Genomic DNA, 22,181 nt, shown 5'->3' on the forward strand with positions numbered 1-22,181 from the left:
GGGAGGTGTGTGTGTGTGCCCACGAGGGCTGCTGCCGGCGTGTGTGTGTGTCGCGGCGGGCCACGCGTGCCGTGTACCTGTCTGTGTGCCAGGCGGTGGCCCCAGCGGCCTGGGCGTTGGCTGAGCCGGCGCCGGGGCTTCCAGAAGGCCCCGGGGGCCTCCAAGGTGCCGGTTAGGAGTTTGAGGGGGAGACGAGAAGGGGTTTCGGGCAGGGGGGCCGGGAGGGCCTGCCCAGAAGTCATATCGGCAGCAGCTGTCTAAAGGGCTTGGTGGTCTGGGGGGCGGGGAAGGCGGGCGGGCCCCACTGTAAATACGGCCCCAGGGTGGTCAGAGGGTCCCATGCCACCCGTCCCCTTGTGACCTCTCCCTTGACCTCCAGCTGACCATGCATGCCAGCTGAGTGGCCAGCTGAGTCCTGGACCCTCTCTGGAGTTTGCCTCCCCCAACCCCCTCCCCATCAATAAAACTGTTTACAACCACCGGCCCCCAAGGCTCTGGGTCTGCTCTGTCTCCTAGGGGTGGGACCTGGACCACACTTGCCTGGGGCAGTTGGGACTACCCCCCCGCCTGCCCCCTGTGAGACTCATGGCGACAAGCAGAATTTGGGGGAAGTAGGTGTGGAAATGGCGGGCATCTTCATCTGGATGGGGCCAGTTTTCTGATTCATCCCTGAGCAAATACTTATTGTGCAACTGCTACATGCCAGGCAGTGGTCAGGGACGAATCCCCGTCCTCATGGAGTTCACAGCCTAGTGGGGGAGACCAGCCCCATACACACAAATTAGGAGGGGATTTGAAGTAGTGATATGCAACGTCAAGAAAAGGCCAGATAAGGTGCTAGGTCAGGGCTGACTGTGTGGGGTGGGGGAGGGGGTGGTCGAGGAGGGCCTGTAGGGGAGGGGACACTTGAGCTGAGAGGTGACATGTGAGAAAGCAGCTGTGGGGAGGTGCGCAGGCAGAAGGAACAGCCAGTGCAAGGCCCTCGGTGGGGACCGGCTTGGAGAAGGGGAAAGGCGGCCGCAGCGCCCCCCAGCAGCATGGGGAGGGCCGGGCAGGAGCAGGTGCAGGTGAGGAGGGAGAGGAGGGCAGGGGCTTCAGGCAGGAACAGCCTCAAAGGTGCGGAGTGTAAAATTTTTTGTTGTGGTCAAATCCACACAAATCCACATAAATTTGAACACACCACTGGAACCATTTTTAAGCGCACAGGTCAGAGGCATGAAGCACGCTCCCGCTGTCGGGCGCCCACCCCCACCATCCATCCCCAGAACTTTTGCGTCTTTCCAAAGTAAAACTCTGTCCACATTAAACATTAACTCCCCATCCTACCCCCTCTCCCAGCCTTATGGATTTTATTTTAAGTGGGACAGGGACCCTTCCGAGGATTTTTTTTTTTTTTTAAGATTTTATTTATTTATTTGAGAGAGAGAATGAGATAGAGAGAGCATGAGAGGGGGGAGGGTCAGAGGGAGAAGCAGACCCCCCGCTGAGCGGGGAGCCCGATGCAGGACTCGATCCCAGGACTCCAGGATCATGACCTGAGCCGAAGGCAGTCGCTTAACCAATTGAGCCACCCAGGCGCCCCCTTCCGAGGATTTTAAGCAGACGGCGGGATCTGATTTCACTTTAAGAGATCTCTTTAGCATTATGCCTCCTTTGCGGTTCACACTCCCTCCTTCCCACGCATGTCCGTGGGGCATCTGCTGCGTGCTGGGCTCTAGGGTCTGGGTTATCTTTACCTGCACCCAGGACTTCCATCACGCCTGGCCATGGCCTCTTCTCCCTGGCCCAATCTCTGAAGAGTTTTGTCTCTATCAAGCTTTGAGAATGAATATGAGTTCTGTCTTGTGGACACATAGGTTCAGAGACACTGAACAGTGTCTGAGTGCCCACTGAGCAGTGGACAAAACAGATGCAGTTCCCCCTTGTCCTGGGGGAGATTGTTAGTATAGTAAACAAAGAAACACAAAGCACTGTGCTGACATCCCTTAGCTCCTCCCGAACCTGTGTGTGTCCGTTTCTTCAGCCTTACGGAGAGAGGTTTGATGTACAGCATTGCGTAAGTTTCAGGTGCACAACTCAGTGATTTGATGGGTGCAGATATTGCACTAGGATTACCACAATAAATCCATTACCTCCTGTAGTTCTCTGTGTAAGTGATGAGAACATTTAAGAGCTACTCTCTTAGCAATTTTCAAGTATATAAGGTTACTGTGTATAGTAACGTAACTATAGTCACCATGTTGTACATTACACCTCCTGGATGTACTCTTCTTAGAACTGCACGTTTGTACCCTTAGATCAACATCTCCCCATTTTCTGCACCCCCCCCCCAACCCCTGGCAGCCACCCTCCTGCTCTGGGTTTTGGGTTTTTTAAATCCCATATATAAGTGAGAGTATACAGTATCTTTCTCTGCCTGACTTAATTTCACTTAGGGTAATACCTTCAAGATTCAATAACATTGTTGCAAATGGCAGCATTTTCTTCTTTTGTTTACCTTTGAATAATATTCCAGTGTGTGTGTATATCGCATTCTTTCTTTCTAAGATTTTATTTATTTATCTGAGAGAGAGAGAGAGCGAGAGAGTGAGCGAGCAAGAGAGAGAGCATGGGCAGGGTGAGGGGCAGAGGGAGAAGCAGACTCCCTACTGAGCAGGGAGACTGATGCGGGGCTTGATCCTGGGACTACAGGATCATGACCTGAGCCAAAGGCAGATGAAGGCAGACGCTTAACCGACTGAGCCACCCATGTGCCCCTTCTTTCTTTCTTTCTTTTTTATTGCATCTGTCCATCCATCTGTCAATAACACTTAGGATGTTTCCATGTCTTGGCTATTGTGAATAATACTGCAAGGAACAAAGGAATACATGTGTTTTTTCTAGTTACTATTTTGTTTTCTTTGGATAAATACCCAGAAGTGGGATTGCTAGATCATATATCCCTATTTTTAATTTCTTGAGGGACCTCCATACTGTTTTCCACAGCGGCTGCACCAATTTGCTTTCACACCAACAGTGAAGAAGGGTTCCTTTCTCTCCACATCCTCACCAACACTTGTTATTTCTTATCTTTTTGATTCTAGTTATTCTGACAAATGTGAGGTAATATCTCACTGGGGTTTTGATTTGCATTTTCCTGATGATGAGTGATGTTGAGCACCTTTCATGTACCTGTTGGCCATCTAGATGTCTTCTTCGGAAAACTGTCCCTTCAGGTCCTTTGACTATTTTGTGGGTATCTGTTTTGTGTGTCTAACTCTATGGATCTGTTATTCTGTCGACGTGCCCTGCCCTGCTTTGTCTGTGTCTCTGTGTGGTTCTATGTATTTACACCTGTCTCTGTTTTGTATCCTATCTGTGTATTCATGAGGATATCCATCTATCTTTCTTTATGCCTGTCATGGTCAGCCTGCATGTGTGTCTCTGAACCTATGTGTCCACAAGACAGAACTCATATTCATTCTCAAAGCTTGATAGAGACAACACTCTTCAGAGATTGGGCCAGGGAGAAGAGGCCATGGCCAGGCATGATGGAAGTCCTGGGTGCAGGTAAAGATAACACATCACACCTGAATTTTTAGAACGCAACAAAAATGAAAGCACTGAATAGTCAAATCTGTGAGATGCAGCCAAAGCAGTTCTCAAAGGGAAATTTGTAGCCTCCGAATGCATTTATTAGAGAATGAGAAAGATCCAAAACAAATAGCACATTAGTTTCAGATGAAGAAACAAAGAGCAGAAGGGACCCTTGGAGACTGAGTTCAACTTCATGGATATGGAAACTGAGGCCAAGAAAAGTTAAGCCACTTGCCCAAGATCATAAAATAAAGCCATTCCTAGCAGAGCTGGGAGCCAGGGCCAGGTTTTGTCCCTCCCAGGCCATTGTTCAAAGACCATGGAGACTTTTGGCATCGCTTACTTTTGAAATCTAATTTCTAGAAATTATTTCATTTTTTCAAAAAGGCCAACAATACATTATGAATTCAAGACAAGTGCTTTTTGTTATCTTCATTGAGCTTCCTGGTTGCTCAAATTTATTGCAAAGAGTATCTCTTGCTTAAAGAGCTGTCCCTATCCCCCAGGAATGGTGCCTTGCAAACCTGACCCTTGATCCCCGGATTGGGGGAAGCAGGGATTCGGCCCCAGAGATTCTTGGGTGCCCACCCCCCAAAAGCAGGAATCAGGGGAATGAAAAACTGGGAAGAAGCAGGAAGAGAAGGGAGCAGGCAACCCCCCTCCTGCCCTTCTCCTGCCAGGAAGCAATTTTGCAATTCTGACCACTCCCTTTCCCCTGCCTGGCTCAGGTCCAACCATTAACGGGAACAGGATGTGGGTGAGGACTTCCCTAGGATGGGTGGCCCTGCTCCCAGTCCAGGCAGGAATAAGGCTACCTGACCAGGCTAAGGGAACACAGATGGAAAAGAGAGAGACCATCATGTCCTCTTGGAGCCCAGAGCGAAACCAGAGGTAAGTCCCCACCCCACCCATTGGTAGGCAGAACTGGATGCTAGACATTTCTGTCTGATTCACTGAAGTCAAAGGGCTAGATGTAGATCTGCAGGCTGGAATAGACCGACAGGCTGTAACTATAGATAGACATGCTCTCATACACACACTCACTATAGAAGTCCCAGGTGCTCCCCAGGCCAGATAGAGAGTTGGAGTCTCACCAACACCTCCCGACCAACACCCCATCAGAGGCCTGCTGGAGGGACCAGGAGGAGCAGAAGCCCCAGCCCTCCAAGGAGTATGGTGCCAACTGTACACCACCCCATCCCAAGGCCAAATGCCTGTCCCAGATCTGCACAAAGCAGGATGCAGTTTTCATGTTCAGAGTTCCTTTTGGAGTCCTAGATTGCACCCGAGCACTTCGGAGCGAGATGGAGCTGCAGCTCCATCAGAGAAAGAAATGTAACCTTGCTTGGACGGAAAAAGGAGGAGGCCAGAGGGCAAACCTTGGGGAAGTCAGAGAGAGCTTCCTGGGAAAGGGAGCATTGGGGCTGGGGCTTTGCAGGATAAGTAGGAGTTCACTGGGCCTGCCTTCAAAATGTGGAGCCAGGGAGATAAGAAATGACCCAGAAAACACGCTAGAACAGAAGAAACTAGAGAGAAATTAGCAAATTTGACTGTAAATAATTAACAGTCCATTGGGGCTGGGCGGGCCATGAAGAAGGGTAGCATTTATGGATCAGACTGAGAAACTCAGTTTTCAGAGCTTTCTGTAACAGCAGCTACTTCGGGAAGCTGTGGGAAGGTGAAGGTGGAAGCCAGGAGAGGAGCAGGGGATGACTGCACGAGTCCGGGGGAGCCATGAGCTGGCATGGTCCAGGGTGCTGGAAATGGAGACAAGAAATAGTTGGCAGAGTCTGGGGACACTTTCACCAAGCGAGGTGTATTTTCTGTCATTGCCTGCAGCCCGGGAGGCCTGAGCTCCCATCTTTCTAGAACACTGTTCTTGCTGCTGCTATCTGTGGCCTCAGCCCAGGATGTCACCCCAAACCGTGACACCTGCTTGGTGTTCCAGTCGAGCAACGGCAGCTCCGTCTCCTGCCACCCACCTGCCAAACTCCCTCACCGCTTCCCAGCTGACACCGTCTACCTGGCGGTGGAGTTCTTCAACCTCACCCAGCTGCGGGCCGACACCCTCCAGGGCACCTCTAACCTCCAGGAGCTGCACCTCTCCACCAACCAGCTGGAGAGCCTCTCGCCCAAGTTCCTGCTGCCGGTGCCTCTGCTGAAGGTGCTCGACCTCACCCGCAATGCCCTGACCCAGCTGCCCCCAGGCCTCTTCCGAGTCTCGGCCGCTCTCCACACCCTGGTGCTGAAGGAGAACCGGCTGGAAATCCTGGAGCCCTCGTGGCTGCAGGGGCTCAAAGCCCTGGGGCATCTGGACCTATCCGGGAACCACCTCCAGACACTGCCCCCTGGGCTGTTGGCCAACTTCACCTCCCTGCGCATCCTTGACCTCAGCAATAACCAGTTGAAGACTTTGCCCTCTGGCCTTCTGAGGGGCCCCCTGCAGTTGGAAAGGCTGCATCTGGAGGGCAACAGATTGCGGGTGCTTGGAGAGGGGCTCTTGGCACCCCAGCCCGACCTGCGCTACCTCTTCCTGAACGACAACAGGCTGGCCATGGTGGCAGCCGGCGCCTTCCGAGGCCTGCAGCAGCTGGACATGCTCGATCTCTCCAACAACTTGCTCACCAGCGTGCCCAAGGGGCTCTGGACATCCCTGGGGCAGCCCACCCGGGACATGAAGGATGGCTTTGACATCTCTGGGAACCCCTGGATCTGTGATCGGAACCTGGATGACCTTTACGGGTGGCTCGTGGCCAATAAAGACAAGATGTTCTTCCAGAATGCCACACGCTGCGCTGGGCCCGAAGCCTCAAAGGGCCAGACGCTCCTGGAAGCAGCCGAGTCCCACTGAGGCCTGGGGCTAGGGTGGGGAGACAGGCCTGGCAGCACACTGCACGGTACTTAGCAAATAATTCACCTTCGGCTTTCCAGAGCTGCCAGGATCCGCTTGGCCCAGGCTTCCCAAAATGCACGCTGGGCTCTCCAGCCTCCTTGTACCCTCTTCCAAGAACGTCTTTCCCTGGGGGCAGGTGGCTGGCTCAGTCGGTGGAGCGCGCGACTCTTAATCTCAGGGTCCTGAGTTCAAGCCCCGCATTAGGCATGGAGCCTACTTAAAAGAAAAAAGAAAAGAGAATGTCTTGCCCTGTTTTCCAGATCTCTTCGTCTCCAGGCTCCCTCAGCCTGCTCGGCCTCCCTCTGGCCCAGCCCTGGCTACACTAGGGTTGTCTCTATCTGGTTCTGCCTCCCCCAGTTCGGGGGGCTCTCCGAATGCAGGGCCTGGGGCTGGGTTCCCTCGTAGCCAGCATCGTTCAGTTTGTGGTCAGACCCGAAGGGTTAATAAATAACTGTGGAATGGAATTGGAAATACTAGAATAATTCACTGTGTTGTGAGCATCTCCCAGGTTGACTTCCTAGTCCTCCCCAGAGGAAGGAGAAGGAAAGAAGAGGCCTGACCCAGGGCCTGGGGTGCAGGACATGAGCTTGCAAAGGGATGGCAGTCGGGATCTGATGGCCCACGGCTCCTCCTCCCTCTCCCCCCATCCAGGACTTAACTGGAAATAAAACACTGACCGTTGCCCGGAGTGTCATTTTACTGGTGGATTCCTGCCAGGGCTTGTGTCCTGGGGAAGGTTTAAATTAAACCGGATTGCTTCAGGTCTCCAAACAATTTGTCATGCTGGCCCGTGACAACCCAGGGGGATAGCCACCCAGGGCAGGCCTGGGCAGGCTGGGTGGAGCCGAAGGCTTAGGAGCCTGGGTTCTTCCAACTCAGAACTTGGGCCACCTGCTGACACAGTGCTGGGCATGCTGGGAGCCAGAGTCAGATTTGGGGGGACCCCTGGGTGTTTGGGGGAAGGCTCCCTGGAAGAATGGTCATGCCCACGTTGGTGGTCATTCCAGGAATGACGATGAAAGCCAGGGAGGGGCCTGGAGTCTGGCAGAGCGGGGTTTGAATCGGATCCCTCAATTTGCTCATCTGTAAAATGGGGATCCAAGGGAATGAGCTGGCCTGAATCCTGGCTCAGTTTAATGGCAGATTTTTAAATTTTTACTATTTTATTTTTTAAGATTTTATTTATTTATTTGAGAGAGAGAATGAAATAGAGAGAGCATGAGAGGGGGGAGGGTCAGAGGGAGAAGCAGACGCCCCGCTGAGCAGGGAGCCCGCTGTGGGACTCGATCCTGGGACTCCAGGATCACGACCTGAGCCGAAGGCAGCCGCTTAACCAACTGAGCCACCCAGGCGCCCATGGCAGACTTTTTTAAATAACAAGAAAGACCTTGAGGACTTGCCCAAGGTCACTCCTCGCCGATGCGGTGGGGGCTGTGATCATCCTCCACTGTTTCGGCGGCAACAGCAGGGTGACGGGTGGCCAAAACTGGCCAACGGAAGTAGCTCAATCCTGGGGTATCCAGCGTCCTCAAGCTACTATGACAACCGCGGAGCCCCCACCCCACCCCCACCCCTACCCCGAGCCCCAGGGAAGCGCGCGGGGTGGGGAGGGTAGGCTGGGGCCCCGCCCCGGGACACGCCTCCGCACGGCCCCTCCCCATTGGTCAGTCCCCGAAGGCCCCGCCCCCCGAGCCGCTATAAGGCGGGCGGGGCCAGCGGTGGGCGGAGACTGGAGCCCGAGTCTGGGGTCCGCAGCCGCACTTGGGGGCCGTGGCCGCGCGCGCCCGGGTGAGTGCCAAGCGGAGGGCGTCCAGGAGAGCCCCGCAGATTTGGGGGCTCCAGATCAGGTGGGCGGGAGAGGATCCAGCGGCGTGAGATGGGAGGGGGATGACGGGCCCCGAGCAGGTAGCCGAGACCCTTGGCCCAGTTGGCTGAAGCTCAGGACCCAGTTGGGCGGGGACCACGGCTCTGAGGGCACAGGGTGGGGATAGGGGAAGAACTGCGAGCGGGAGTCTCAGGTCGAACTCTCCACTCTGAGTCTGCTTAGATGAGTAGCCTTGGAAACACCATGGACCTGCTGGCCGCCTCAGTTTCCCTGTCAGTCTGTGGGTTTATTGGGATTCCGCGGCTACCACCTCCACCCCTGCAGCGGGCTGCGTGTGCAGTTCTGTCGGGGAAGGGTGAGTTGGGAGGTGGGCAGGGGCAGCAGGGACCTCCTCTCCTTTGCAGAAGAGGAAACAGCTCAGAGAGGTGAAGGCACTTGCCCAAAGTCACCCAGCAGGTAATGGCAGGATTTGAACCCAGGTCTTTCTCTCTCCAGAGCCCATGTTTGAATCACTACAATGTCCCCACCTTGCCAGAGCTCTCTAGTGTGCACCTACTGTGTGCAGAGCTCTGTGCATGCATTGTCCGTGTCCCTCACGACACTGTGAGGTAGGTATTATCATTACCTTATTTTTTTAAGATTTACTTATTTATTTGAGAGAGAGAGTGCGCATGTGCAAGTGGGGGAGGGGCAGAGGGAGAGGGAGAAAAATCTCAAGCAGACCCCCTGCTGAGCGCACAGCCCAACACAGGCCTCAGGACCCTAAGATCATGGCCTGAGCTGAAACCAGGAGTCAGATTCTCAACCGACTGAACCACCCAGGCACCCCTATCACTACCCTATTTTGAGGAAACCGAGGCCCCAAGAGAGAACAATACTTGCCCAAGTCACAAAGCCCAGAGGGACAGAACCCAAGGCCTGGGCAGGCCCCAGGAGGGCTGGTGTGTAGAGGCCCCTCTCACTCTGTCCTGCCCCTCAGGGTGTTTGCAGCAGGCATGTCAGAAGATGAGGCTGCTCAGCCGCCCAGAACCAGCTCGTGGGAACAGAACCAGCAGGTGAGGGGCCGCCCCTCCCACGGAGCAGGGGCACAGGCGGGGGTGGGGGGATATCCCTTCTGGGACAGTTTCAGAAGGTACCCCCTCTCCTTCCTATCCTTGCTGGACCATGGGTGGCATATCTTCCCCATTTCCCAGAGGGGCACAGTGATGCCCGGGGCAGGGAGCGTCTCTCCCTCGCCCCCAACCTCCGGGTCTCTGCCGGAGACTCTGCATCAGACCCCGCTCCCAGCACTTCACGCCCATTGCCTCCGTGAATCTCCGGCCCTAGAAACCCATTTTACAGATGGGGAGGCTGAAGGCCCAAGTTACGTGTGCAGCCCCCCCAACCCTCTTGCCCACCCCGTCATCCTGGCCCAGAGAGGGCAAGTGGACTGAGGTGTGGCTGAGATCCCCACCCCCAGCCCCCCAGGGGCCACTCTGATGCCGCCTCTTCCCGCAGAACGTGGTGCAGCGCGTGGTGGCCCTGCCGCTGGTCAGGACCACGTGCACCGCTGTCCTCGATGCTTACAGTGCGGCTAAGGACAGGCACCCGCTGCTGGGCTCCGCCTGCCGCCTGGCTGAGCACTGCGTGTGTGGCCTGACCACCCGCGCCCTGGACCACGCCCAGCCGCTGCTCAGCCACCTGCAGCCCCAGTGTGAGTCCCCCAACCCAGCCCAAGACCCTGGGTCCTGTGGTTTGCCCCGCTGGCCCGCCCTCCATGCTCTGGATGACATGCATGCCTCCGCCTGACATGCTCTGGAGTGGACCTGCTGAGTCGGGACCTCCTCAGTCTTACCTATCGTGTATGCCGTTTGTCCGTCCACCCGCCTGTACCCCCATCCACCTGTCTCACCCTCCCCCAGTCCTGCCAGCGCCATCTCCCGTTCTCTGCCTGCCCGGCCCCTGCTCCCCATTCTACCTGCATCCCTCTGTGGTTGGATCTCCTGGACCTCCGCCCTTAGCTCTTTACCTGGGGCCCCCCTCTTTCTGTCCCCGTTCTGTGCATCTTGATGTCCTCCCTTGTTGAGTGGCCTGACATACCTCAGGTTCCTCTGCCTCTCCACCTCCCTCCCCGTCTACCTCTCTGTCGTTGCCCCCACATGTCCCGAGCCCCACATGTCCCCGCACTCCTGGGACCAGCTGAGGGGTCCAACCTGGCACAGGGATGGGGGGAGCGGAAAGACCCTTGGCTTCACGACTGACCGAGGAAGGGGGTCACCTGAGATTCCCAGCTCAGGGCCTCCCCCGCCTCCTCCTCAGCCAGTTTGGGTGACCTTGAGCCTGCTCGCTGGGGTGTCCGAGCCGGCATGAACGAGGAGTCACCTTGGTGCTGGTGGCAGCCCTATGGCAGGGCTGAGGCAGGGAGGGCAGTGGAGGTGGGGTCCAGCCTCGTGCCCCACCCACACCCTCAGGGTCCCCAGCCCCTCTCAGGGTGGCCCAGGCCTCCGTCCACCTCTCCCTACCTCTCTTGCCCTCACTCCCTGCCTCTCCCCTCCAGTGGCCACAGTGAACAATCTCGCCTGCAGGGGCCTGGACAAGCTGGAGGAGAAGCTGCCTTTTCTCCAGCAACCTTCGGACACGGTACCCTGGGGACCCAGGGAGGGGTGGAGGTGGGAGGGAGTGGCGCAGCCTCCCCCGGGACCAGCCTGGACACCTGGGCCAACCAGACCAGGGGTGGGGGGGCTGAGTCAGGTTTCGGTCCAACTCAAAAAACACCAGCCAAATTAAAATAATCAGCACCCGAGTTTATCGAGCGCTTAAGATGCACCGGTTGGGGCCCATCATCCACTCAACAACCCTTTGGGGGAGAACTTTTCTTTTCCTCCATGTTATAGAGGGGAAATTGAGGCCCAGAGCCAGGAGGGGACCCCTTGACACCCAGCCCCCCGGGAGCTGGGGTGAGAGAAGGGATGTCAAAATCTGGAAGGGGCCCCCTCCCACCAGGTGGTGACCTCGGCCAAGGATACGGTGGCCAGTGGTGTGACGGGCGTGGTGGGCCTGGCCGGCCAGAGCTGCCACTGGAGCGTGGACCTGAAGCGCTCCATGAGCCACGCTGTGGATGTCGTGCTGGGCAAGTCAGAGGAGCTGGTGGACCACTTCCTGCCCATGACCGAGGACGAGCTCGGTGAGGCCGGCACCCTCCCGCCCTGCCCTGCCCCTGAGTCCTTCTGCCCAGTCCGCACCCCTGGAGGTGATGGATCAGAGAAGTCCGGGACTTGGGCAGGGCCACCTAGCAGTTCATCAGGAAACACCAAGCTGGAGCCCAGGCCTGACGTCCCCGTCCATGTCCACGGCCCCCCGACCCACATCCTGCTAGAATCAGACCACGCAGACCCTAAGAGTCTACAGGGCTTAGAGACTTGAGGGCGCTGGGCTCAAACTGGCCTAGGCAGCGCCTTTAGAATGTTTTGCTTCATCGCATGCATTTAACCGTCAGATCGTGCCCTCCAAATGCTGATCTGTGGCCTGTCCTCAAACACTAAACGCTCGGGCTAAAGGGCATCTGCCCTCTCCCGGGGCGCCCGGCCGGCTCAGTTGGTGGAGCGTGCGACTCTTGATCTCGGGGCTGTGAGTTCGAGTCCCATGTTGGCAGGTAGAGAGGCCTTAAAAAATAAAATATTAAAAAAAACAAAACAGGGGCGCCTGGGTGGCTCAGTTGGTTGAGCGACTGCCTTCGGCTCAGGTCATGATCCTGGAGTCCCAGGATCGAGTCCCGCATCGGGCTCCCTGCTTGGCGGGGAGTCTGCTTCTCCCTCTGACCCTCCCCCCTCTCATGTGCTCTCTCTCTCTCTTTCTCTCTCATTCTCTCTCTCAAATAAATAAATAAATAAAATCTTTAAAACAAAACAAAACAAAAAACAAAAAACAAAACCAAAACGCACCATTCTCCAACTTTCTACATCTTGTCTCTGTCCCCGGAGGCCATCTGACTTCTTAACCCCTGCTTTAGGGCACTAGAAGAACGTGTCGAGGCACTTCCTCCTCCACGGAAAGGCTGCAAGGCATTTATGAAGCACCTACTGTGTGCCAAGCACTTGTAGGATATTCTCCACAGACCGTTTGGTAGAGGGGTTAAGAGTGCCTGGGTTGGAATCCTGGGTCTGCCTCTTGCACACCATGGGACTTCATCCCCTTTGCCTCAGTGTTCCTCATCTGTAAATGGGGCTAATAGTAGTGCCTGCGTCATAGGGTTTGGGGCAGGTTAAGTGAGTTGATATTGGTAAAGGAAAGTTGGGAGCCCGTGGGCTTGTCAACCCAGAAGGAGGGTGAGTGGATGTGGCAGGGGTGGCCATGCTGACCCCCTCGCCCGTCCCATCCTCCCAGCAGCCCTGGCAGCCGAGGCTGAGGGCCCGGAAGTGGGCTCCGTGGAAGAGCAGCGGCGACGTCAGGGCTACTTTGTGCGTCTGGGCTCCCTGTCAGCGCGGCTCCGCCACCTGGCGTATGAACACTCCCTGGGGAAACTGAGGCAGAAGAAACACCACGCCCAGGACACGCTCGCCGAGCTGCAGGAGACGCTGGAGCTGGTGAGAGCCTTCTGTCCACTCCCGCGCCGTGATGCAGACCAGTAGGCACGGCCTGAGTGCCAACCGAGCATCCGGTCCCGAGCTGGTCCGAAGGGGGAGGCGCAGCCGAGCTCAGCTTCCTCCAGCCGTGCGTGTTCAGCGCTGGGGCAGAGCGGGGACACGGGGCGGGGGCAGCTCAGGGGGGTCAAGGCTCAGCCTGGGGAGACAGGAGGGGGCTTTGTCCCGTGAAGGGAGGGGAGTAGGAGCTAGAATTTATAGGCAGTTAAGGTAGCTCAGGAGAGAGAGAAAGTGCCCCTTCCCTTGCCCACCTGCCACCAACCCCAATCCTCCCCAGCCTGTAGGTTCTCACCTCGTCCCTCACTGCCCATCCCTCCCTGCCCCAAAGGAGCACAGCAGCTCCCATTTAACTGAGCTTGGTAAGTTCAGACGCCCTTAACCTGCTCCTCCTGCTGCATCTCAACCTCCATCCTTCCAGGGGCTCCAGTCAAAACCCAGGAACAGCCCTCGCCTCCCCTCTTCTCCTCTGCTCCCACATCTTGCACATCAGCCGGTACCCCAGTTCTGCCCACAGCTCCCCCTTCTCTTCCCCCCACCCAGGTCCAGCCCCCATAGAACTGCACCTGGTCCATCCTGGACCCCATTCTGTCCTCCCCACAGCAGCCACCAGAGGGCGCATATGAGCCCCTGAGTCTGTTGATGTCCCTGAGTGCGATGTCCTCAAGGTCCATCCATGTTGTAACAGGTGCCAGAATAGCCCTTCCTCTTTAGGGCTGAATCATATTCCAGGGTACAGATGGACCACAATTTGTTTCCATTTATCTTCTAATGCCTACTCTGTCCTGGGCACCGAAGGCACAGCGGCCCCCTCAGGACACTCACAGTCCAGTAGGGGGATCAGGGTCAGGATGGAGAACACGCCAGGGGCTGTAGAATCTGCCCAGCCAGGAGGGGAGGAGGGAAGACTTCCTGGAGGAGGAGACATCTACATTGAAACTTAAACTGGAGTGAACCAGGCAGGGTTATGGGGTGAAGGGAAGTGTGTCCCTGGCAGAGACCAGCACGGCCAAAGTGAGTCTGAGCTTTAGGGGACCCACAGGTCTCAGGGTCTGGCCAAGAGCAGAGGAGAGAACGGGCAGGTGGGCCAGGCTGAATCAGCAGGCGGGGAAGGTTGCAGGAAGAAGATGTTCTCCACATGCTTATCAAGACCAGATCTAGGCTAGGGTCCTGGCTCCCCCGAGCCCCCAAGTCCTCCAGCTCTGACCACCACTGTCCCCATCCCCTCAGATCAACCTCATGCAGTGCGGGGCGACACCCACTGCCCCGACCCGCCCTGGGAAGGTGCACAAGCTTTGGGAGGACTGGAGCCAGCGCTCCCCAGAGAATGGCCGCCGGCGCCGCAGCCAGGTAGGGTGGCGGGGAGAGGGGGAGCAGGGGGCGTGTGTGCGGGGGTGTTCTGGATCTGCCCAGGGTCGCCAGGGGCCGGGCTCCAGTTGTCTCAGTCCAAGTGCTGAGCTCAGCTGCTTGGAGTGTGCGTGGAGAAACGGAGGCAGGGCGCTGGTCCCGGTGGGCGCCCATCTGGGACGCTGAGGCCCCCCCTCCCCACAGGCAGAGCTGGAGACGCTGGCGCTGTTCCGCACTCTGATGCGGGAGCTGCAGAGCACAATGGACGCGCTGGAGACCAGCGTGCGGGGCCTGCCCCCAGGCGCCCAGGAGAAGGTGGCCGAGGTGCGGCGCAGTGTGGACGCCCTGCAGTCCGCCTTCGCCGACGCCCGCCGCTTCAGGGATGTGCCGGCCGCCGCCCTGGCCAAGGGCCAGGGCAGTGTGGCCCGGGCCCACGCTTGTGTGGACGAGCTGCTGGAGCTGGTGGTGCAGGCCGTGCCGCTGCCCTGGCTGGTGGGGCCCTTTGCGCCCATCCTCGTGGAGCGGCCTGAGCCCCCGCCGGACCTGGAGGCTCTGGTGGACGAGGTCGTGGGGGGCCCTGATCGCCGCTGGGCTCACCTGGACTGGGCGGCCCAGCACGGGGACGGGCCAGCCCTCCCAGAGGACATTCCCGAGGAGGAACTCCCCCCCGGCCCCGAGCCGCCCCAAGCACACCCTGACGCCGGAGCTGGACTTCTGACCGGATAGGGCCGCGGGGCGGCAAGCAGGAGGCCGCCTGTATCCCGAGATCCCTGCTGCCCCCTAGTGGCCATGCCTCTGCACTAACAGCCCGTGCGGCCGCCTTGGCCCAGGGGCAGGGTTGGGGTGGGGGGCTGAATTCAGAATCTCAGACCCTCCCCAATCCTTCCCTTGGACATATGGGGGCTGGAACCCAGTCCAGGCCCCACTAACCCCAAGCTGGGCTCATCTGTCTGTGGCCCCTGTCCCTGCACCCCCAGAAGCAGATCAAAACTCCCCCCACAAAAGCACACATGTTGCCCAATGGCTTCTACTTGGGGTTTTGAAAAGTGAGCACCCTCCTTCCCCCACACCTTGTACATCCCGGCCTGAGGGGTCCCCGAAGATATCCAGCTGTATCAGCTGGACCTGCCAGATCCACTTGCTTTGCCCTTTGGGGTTTGTGTTCCAACATAAAGGTGCTTTGTGTTGTCCAAAGGCCTGTGACCTCTATTCAGGCCGGGGCGGGTCTTAGTTGCAGGGTGCTGGGGGCTCAGGTGTTTGTCGGCTTGGCAGAAGCCAAGATTGGAGATTCGAAAGCAGTGAGAATGCCTCTCTGACCGGCTCGACATCCGTCCGGAGCCCCACCACTAGCACCAGGCCCGCCGGGGTTAGGCATCCAGATGTAGCTTCCTGGGATAGAAGCTATTCACACTTTAGTATAAATGAGTTTCTTGGAAACTGCAGAGAATAGGATCAGAGGGAGGAAGAAGTCAGATGGGGCAGCCCCTCCTATGCCAACCTCCTAGACCTGCAGGGGCTGATCTTGCTGTGATTTCTCTAGCTGCACTGGTCAGGATGGGGCAGACAGAGGTAGGGGAAGGGCCACGGGCCAGTCTCTTGGGGGCCTGCCCATCCTTTGACCGAATTCTTAGCCGCCCCTCAGGCTCCCCTGTGGCTGGGTGGGGTGTTAGGAAACCACAGTGTAATGTGGTGAGGTCAGGGTGGCCCCTGGCTTCCCTAGGACCTGGCCCAAGGGCAGCTCTGGGAGGCTGAACTACCTCCCACTAGCCAGATTCACTTCCCTGCCCCTGCTCAGGAACGTCCATGGCTCCCACTCACCCTCAGACCAACTATCCAAACTCCTCACCCTGGCATTTGAGAACTTCTGGTTTCATCTGGGAAAATCCGGGCTGCATTCCCACCGAACTGTGCATATTCCCTTACCACCGGGCCTTTGCCCAGGCTGTGCCTGGAGTCCTCTCCCAGCCCACCACGCATCTCTTGGACACATCCGACCCACTGTCAAGCCCCAGCCCCAATGCCACCTCCTCCAAGAGGCTTTCCCTCACTCCGCCCCAGCGGGAGGGCTCCAACCCTCCACAGCTCACCTTCTTGGGACTCCAAGCCCCTTCTACCTGGCCTTAGAGCCATAGGCAACCTTGCCTTCTCTTCCCCTGCAGGGCTGGGGGCTCCTGGAGGGCCGGGTGGTGAGGATTGGCAGAGTGGCACACGGGAAGGGCATTTTGCAGAGGGAGGCTCGGGCAGAGACGTGGCAGTGGGGAAGTCGGTGTGGCAGGAACAGAAGGAAGGGAAAGCTAATGGACTGAGGGAAAATCCTGGAGTTGGAGCAGTAGATAAGGCCCTGGGGTTGAGTCTCAGCCTGGCCCACAACTGGTGGGCAAGCTACGTGCCTCATCGGAGCCTGGTTTCTCCTCGGGGCGGGGGTGGGGTGGGGTGGGTATGAACGTATCGAGGCGACCGCGCTCAGTCCTAGGACCTGCCTCACGCTCAGGAGCTGCCGTTCACTTATTCGTGTGTTCGGTCGACAAACACATACTGTTGAGCACCTGCTGTGGGCCAGGCGGGCAGCAAACCAGATAAAAGTCCTGCTCTTTGGGACCTGACAATGCAGCTGGAGAGAAAGACAACGAACAAGAAAACTACGTAAATTATTTGTCTTAGTTTTAGTAGATGATGAAAAACATAAAAGGGATGGAGGATGGGGGGCGTGTGAGGGTAGGAGGAGGGGTGTGTATTTTTAAATAGGAGAAGGGGGTCGAAGAGGACCTCTTGGAGGAGGTGACACATAAGCGAAGACTGACGAGCATTCCGGGCAGGAGGCATGGGCTGTGTGTGCAAAGAGCCTGGGGCCGCACCAGGTCTGGTGTGTTACAGGAACAGTGTGTCTGGAGCAGAATGAGTTGAGGGGAGAGAGGGAGGAGGGAGGACAGGGAGGTGATAGGGGCCAGGGTCGTGAGGAGGACTAGGGTTTCCCCCAGGGAGCTGGGAGCCCTGGGGGGCTGTGGGCAGAGGAGAGTGGGACCTGATTCGGGTGTTTACGATCACTTTGATTGTCTTTGCTGGGTTCCTCTCCCCTCACTGTGCTGTGGCAGCCTGTCCCAGGAGCGGGCAGGGGGGATCCTTAGCTCGGGGAGGGTGTCATTCCTCTGCTGGCCTGTGCACCTACCCACAGATAGCCCACTCGGCACCTAGGCTCTGGGGCTGGGTTCCAATCCTGTCTCTGCCACTTTCTGGCTCTGTGGCCTCAGGCACAGGATGCCTCCTCCAGGCAGTCACCCTGGGTTGTCCCAAGCCCACCAGGTCTGCATCTCACTCCTAGGATCCCCTGGCTCTTTTGGCACCCTGTATCCATCCGCATTTTGGCCCTAATTTATCAAGGGAAGTCCCTCCTGGAGAGTGACGCATCCCCTCCCTGCTCAGGAGAGACCCTGTTCCTCTCTTCCTGCCTGGACAATGCTAAGCTAATGTTCGTTGAGTACCTGCCGGGTACCAGGCACTGGGGTAAACAGGTCACATGCTTGATCACACTTCGCACTCAGAGCTGTCCTATGAGTTGGCCCATTCAGCCAAATGTTTATTAGGTGCTGAGTGTGCACCAGGTACAGATCTATTGCAGGAGAGATAGCTGGGAACAAAATGGGTCTGAAGGAGGAGAGGGAGGGAGCTGTGTGCTGTGGGCAAGGGCCCTCCAGGTAGAGGGAACAGCATGTGCAAAGGTCCTAGGGCAGCACCACGCCTGGTGCGTTGGAGGAACGGCGAGGAGTCCTGTGCGCTGGAGCAGAACGTGCGAGGGGGAAGAGAGCTGGAGGAGGTGAGAACAAGGAGAAAACAGGACGTTGTGGGCCACGGAGAGGAGTCTGGAAGGGTAAACTGAGGCCCAAGGATGTTCAGTGGCCGAGGGGTCCCAGCAGAGCGGCGGGGAGCATGCCGGCAGTGCCTCGGGGGCACGGGATGGCCTGAGAATCCGTCGGCCTGGTGGGGGCGGGGGCCGTGGGCAGAGGCCGCCTGGTGCTGAGAGCAGGGGAAAGGTGCTGGGCCCAGGGCCCACGCAGGGCAGGGCGGCGGCACGTGACTGCCCAGGGCCCGCCCCCCCGCCCCCTCCCCCCCGCCCACTGGCTGCCCGCCCCGCGCTGGCCGCGCCTGCCCCAGACCCTATAAGGCCTGGCAGCCGATAGCGGAGCCGGCAGCGGGCTGTGCCTCCGGGGCTCCGAAGGGCCCTCACGCACTCCAGGTGAGCAATGCCAGGGTGAGGCTGGGGGTGTGGTCGGGGGGCCGCCTGGCTTACGGGCGTAGGGCAGGAGGCCTGGGGGCCCCCTATTTACACACCCTCTCCGCCCCCCTTCCAGCTGCTTAGAGTTTTATTACCATGTCCACCCACGAAGAAGGAGGACGGGATCCTCCCAAACCCAAGGGCAAGGTAAGGGGAGGCGTGCGAGGGGGAGATCCCTGCCAGGGCCTGGGAGCCCCCCAGAACCTTGGCAAAGTGACCGCCACAGTACTGGGGTCCGGAGGGCCTTCCCAGGTGGGGTGGGAAGCCTCCGAGAGCCACGGAACCCACTCTTCCCTCCTGTCCCAAGCTGGAGGATGGGTGGGGGGAGTGGGGGGCTCGAGCAACCCTCAGCTCCTTTCCCTACTGTGTGATCTTGAACCAGCCATGGCCCCTCTCTGAGCCTCGGTTTCCCCATCTGTGAAATGGGGGCTGTGGAAGGAAGAGGTCTTTGGAGACCCGGAGGATGACCTTCTCCTCCGTACGGGAGGCAGGCTGACTCTGCCCATTGCCCAGACAAGGAAACTGAGACTCAGAGAGGCTAAGACTCCTTCCTGGGGTCACCCAGGAACAAGGGTGAGGTGACACAGGAACCCAGGGCTGTCTGATGCTTTCTCCCACCCTGCCCCCAAGGCCCAGCCCTGCTAACGCTGCCCCTTGCCCCATGTAGACCCTGGGGAGCTTCTTGGGGTCCCTGCCTGGCTTCAGCTCTGCCCGGAACCTAATGGCCAGCGCCCACAGCTCAGCGAAAGAGGCCCAGCCAGTCGCCGATCCTGCAGGAGCCTCTGCCCAGCCCCAGACTGAGGGTGAGTGGACAGCTCCACGGAGGCAGGGGCTCTGGAGGTGGGCCCCAGGAAGAAACCCCCCAGAGGGGGCTTTTGGCCATTTGGGGGCAGTTCGTATGTGTCAGCGTCATCTCAATAGGCACTACGGGGCTGGCATGCTCATTTAGTGCCAGATGGGGAAACTGAGGCATCAATACGGCAGGTGAGTGGCCCAAAGTAGCGTAAGCAGCAACAGTGGGGTTGTGAACACAGCCTGTCTCCCTGCGATGTCCCCTACTTTCTCGACCCCTCCCCTGCCTCCCACCCCATTTCTGATGCACCACGGACCAGGGCCTGGTGTACCCCATGTCTGAGCTCATTGACGATTTCCCTCCCGGTTCCCAGAAAGGGGCACTGGCTTCCTGGGGCTCACACAGCCTGGGGGGGGGGCTCTCCACCCTTCGGGCAGCCCTGGGGCGCGCAGAGGGGCCGATGCAGGGGGGCGTAGGTTTGGGGCGGCTGCCTGGACCGGACCTTACTCTGGGCCCGGAGCCTGGGGCTGCTGACTTCTGCTCCACATACCTGGGCCCGACGAGTAGCTGCCAGCAGGGGCAGGGGCGGGGGGCGGGGCCCTGAGTCCTCCTGCCGTCCCCCTCGGGGGAGTGTCCGGGCAGGGAAAACTCCAGAGAACTTCTGCTCCAGGAGCCCGAGACCCTGGAGGTCAGCGGAGCCTCTCGCTGGGCCAGGGACGGCGCCAGACCTGTGGCCGTGGATGTCCCCTCCTGCTGTCCCTGGCAGGGTGGCTGGGACATTCCTGACCTTTCAGGCTGTGCCCACCAATTGCGCAACGGGCACCGGGGTGGCCAATGCCAGCCCACGTCCCTCGCCCTTCCCGGTAGCCTGACCAGCTCCTGTCCCCCCAGCAGCCACCAACCTGGAGCAGACGGCCCATGGGGAGAAGCTACCACCGCCTTCAGATAAGGTGAGAGGCGCTGGCAGAGCCTGATGGTCCCCACCTCCTTCTGGGGCCCCTCCCGGGGTGTTTCGGTTCCTGCCTTCCGAGGGGTTGTCACAGGCCAAGCAGAGGGCAGACGCCCATGTGTGTCCTGCTGTGGGATTCCAGGTACTGGTTCCCCTCTGAGCTTCTGTGTGCACATCAGCACGGCAGGGCTCCACGTGGTCAACAGAGAGCGCCCCCCCCCCACCTCCCCGGCTCCGTCTAGCATCACGGGACCGAAAACACGGGCAACTCACCGTGTGTCGGGCTTTGGGCTCAGTGCGTTCTGCGTGCTCCTTCACAGTTAACGGGCCCCGGGAGGAAGGGAGCCATAGTACCCCACATGGCAGCTGAAGCACAGAGAAGGCGAGCCACCGGCCAAAGGTCACACAGCGAGGCGTGGTAGTGTAGTGCCTGAACCTTGGGCAGGTGGAGGCTGCCCCGATGATGGGGACCTCCCGCGCTATCACATCCCCAAGGCCTGGCCAAGCGGAGAGACTGATTCCAGAGCCCTGTTAGGACTCCTCCACCCTCAGCTCAGCCAGATGGCAAAGGCAAAGGGGGAAGGACACCAGAGGCCCTCTGGCCCAGATTAAAACAGACCGTGGCAGCCACACCCTGTTCCCTCCCCCTCTTCCTCTCCACTCCTTGCCTCTCTCGACCCACATTAATTGAGCACCTACCACCTGCAAAGTGCTTCAGGCACCTTGACTCCCTTCCTCCATAATCCTTGAAGGAGGCGCTGTTTTAGCCACCATGCTCTAGACAAAGCTCAGAGAGGGGACATGGCTTGCCTGAGGTCACACAGCGAGGGGCTAGCGGGGAGCAGAGAGCTGAGATTTGAACTCAGGTCTCCGTAGGCAGGAGCCCAAATGCCCACTTGAAGTGATGCTGGGCAGCAGGCAGGCACTGGTAAGAATAAAATCTCTGGGCTCCTCCCCCTCAGCAGTCTGGCTATTGGGAGCCAGATAAGTCTTGGTTGTGGGATGTCCCGGGCACTGCAGGGAGGGTGCACTCGATGCCAGGAGCACCGTCTCCCCCGAGTCGCAGCAAGCCCAGACATCCACAGACGCCACCCGGCGTCCCCTGGAGGGTAGAAGCACCCCAGTGCAGGAGCCCTGGCTTACAGACAGCACACTCGTGCTTGAAACTGCTTGCTGGCACTCTGAGACCATCACCACCCTTTGTTAGTTCAACCAACTAGAGAAACCGCCCTTTGGGAGGTCAAAAATGATGAAAATCACTGACGGGATCCCATGACTCAAACCCAATACTTGTCCCTGTCCTTTTGCAGGTATTACTCTTCTAAATGTTGATTCTCCACTCTTACTTGAAGATGTTCTTTTTAATGAGTGAGTTGGTCTCCCCACTCACCGGGAAACCAGGCTCGAAAGCTGCCAAAAGTAAAGAGTAGGCAGGGTGAACACACTATGTCATTCAATGAGTGGCATTGAGCCCAAGTTCAGGGGACTTTGGCAAGGGCTCTGGAGCTGTAGGAACCTGCCATCAACAATGGGGACCATCTGCCACTGGGATAGGGCTGCTTGGGGCTGGATACCAGCACAAGAGGAAAGTGTGTTGGGGTGGGAGGTGAGCGGCTGGCTTTCTGGGGGACAGTCCCCCTCCCGGAAGCACACGAGGGATCAGCTTGGATGAAGTCTGGGGTGCAGTGTCTCCAGCTGTCCTCTTGACCACTTGTGTCCTTTCTTATCAGATGACCTCTGGGGCAAAGGACCCGGTGTGCTCTAAGATGACCAAGACCAAGGGTGCCATCTCCTCTGGGATGGCCAACATGGTGGACACAGCTAAAGGTGTCGTGCAGGGAGGCCTGGGCATGACCCGGTCTGCACTCACGGGCACCAAGGATGCAGTGTCCACTGGGGTGACAGGGGCAGC

General features: G+C 58.3%; 4 protein-coding genes across 4 annotated transcripts in view; all 4 read left to right on the top strand.

Annotated features, from left to right (window-relative positions):
• The window catches only part of SEMA6B (semaphorin 6B), a 27,572-nt gene extending 27,056 nt beyond the window's left edge, over positions 1-516 (top strand). Inside the window, exon 18 of the mRNA XM_034997588.1 lies at positions 380-516. Within this exon, the coding sequence (XP_034853479.1) occupies positions 380-516 (137 nt within the window). The remainder of the gene's footprint in view (positions 1-379) is intronic.
• Positions 517-4,363: 3,847 nt separating this feature from the next.
• LRG1 (leucine rich alpha-2-glycoprotein 1) lies at positions 4,364-7,253 on the top strand. The gene is made up of 2 exons (XM_034996612.1): positions 4,364-4,467; positions 5,416-7,253. Exons 1-2 carry the CDS (start codon positions 4,415-4,417, stop codon positions 6,425-6,427), a joined length of 1,065 nt encoding a protein of 354 aa, XP_034852503.1. The 5' UTR covers positions 4,364-4,414; the 3' UTR covers positions 6,428-7,253.
• Positions 7,254-8,178: 925 nt separating this feature from the next.
• Positions 8,179-15,451, top strand: LOC118004983 (perilipin-5-like). The gene is given in 10 exon segments (XM_034996611.1): positions 8,179-8,257; positions 8,790-8,902; positions 9,274-9,349; positions 9,792-9,987; positions 10,831-10,913; positions 11,277-11,457; positions 12,657-12,856; positions 14,141-14,260; positions 14,462-14,917; positions 14,919-15,451. Coding segments are annotated over 8 exon segments (1,353 nt in total). The 5' UTR covers positions 8,179-8,257; positions 8,790-8,902; positions 9,274-9,289; the 3' UTR covers positions 14,976-15,451.
• Positions 15,452-17,963: 2,512 nt separating this feature from the next.
• LOC118005627 (perilipin-4-like) overlaps positions 17,964-22,181 on the top strand; it is a 9,036-nt gene continuing 4,818 nt past the window's right edge. The window contains exons 1-4 of the mRNA XM_034997590.1: positions 17,964-18,068; positions 19,195-19,330; positions 20,212-20,270; positions 22,000-22,155. Coding sequence (XP_034853481.1) covers positions 17,964-18,068; positions 19,195-19,330; positions 20,212-20,270; positions 22,000-22,155 — 456 coding nt within the window. The remainder of the gene's footprint in view (positions 18,069-19,194; positions 19,331-20,211; positions 20,271-21,999; positions 22,156-22,181) is intronic.

Source organism: Mirounga leonina, unplaced genomic scaffold, assembly GCF_011800145.1.
Source record: "Mirounga leonina isolate KUSES-001 unplaced genomic scaffold, KU_Mleo_1.0 Mir_94, whole genome shotgun sequence".
Taxonomy (NCBI): domain Eukaryota; kingdom Metazoa; phylum Chordata; class Mammalia; order Carnivora; family Phocidae; genus Mirounga; species Mirounga leonina.

Bases quoted from the DNA above. Each gene is read 5' to 3' on its own strand.
- LRG1 (XM_034996612.1), top strand. From the start codon at position 4,415: ATGGAAAAGAGAGAGACCATCATGTCCTCTTGGAGCCCAGAGCGAAAC. The intron at 4,468-5,415 runs GTAAGTCCCCAC...CATTGCCTGCAG, and splicing joins AGCCCAGAGCGAAACCAGAG to CCCGGGAGGCCTGAGCTCCC.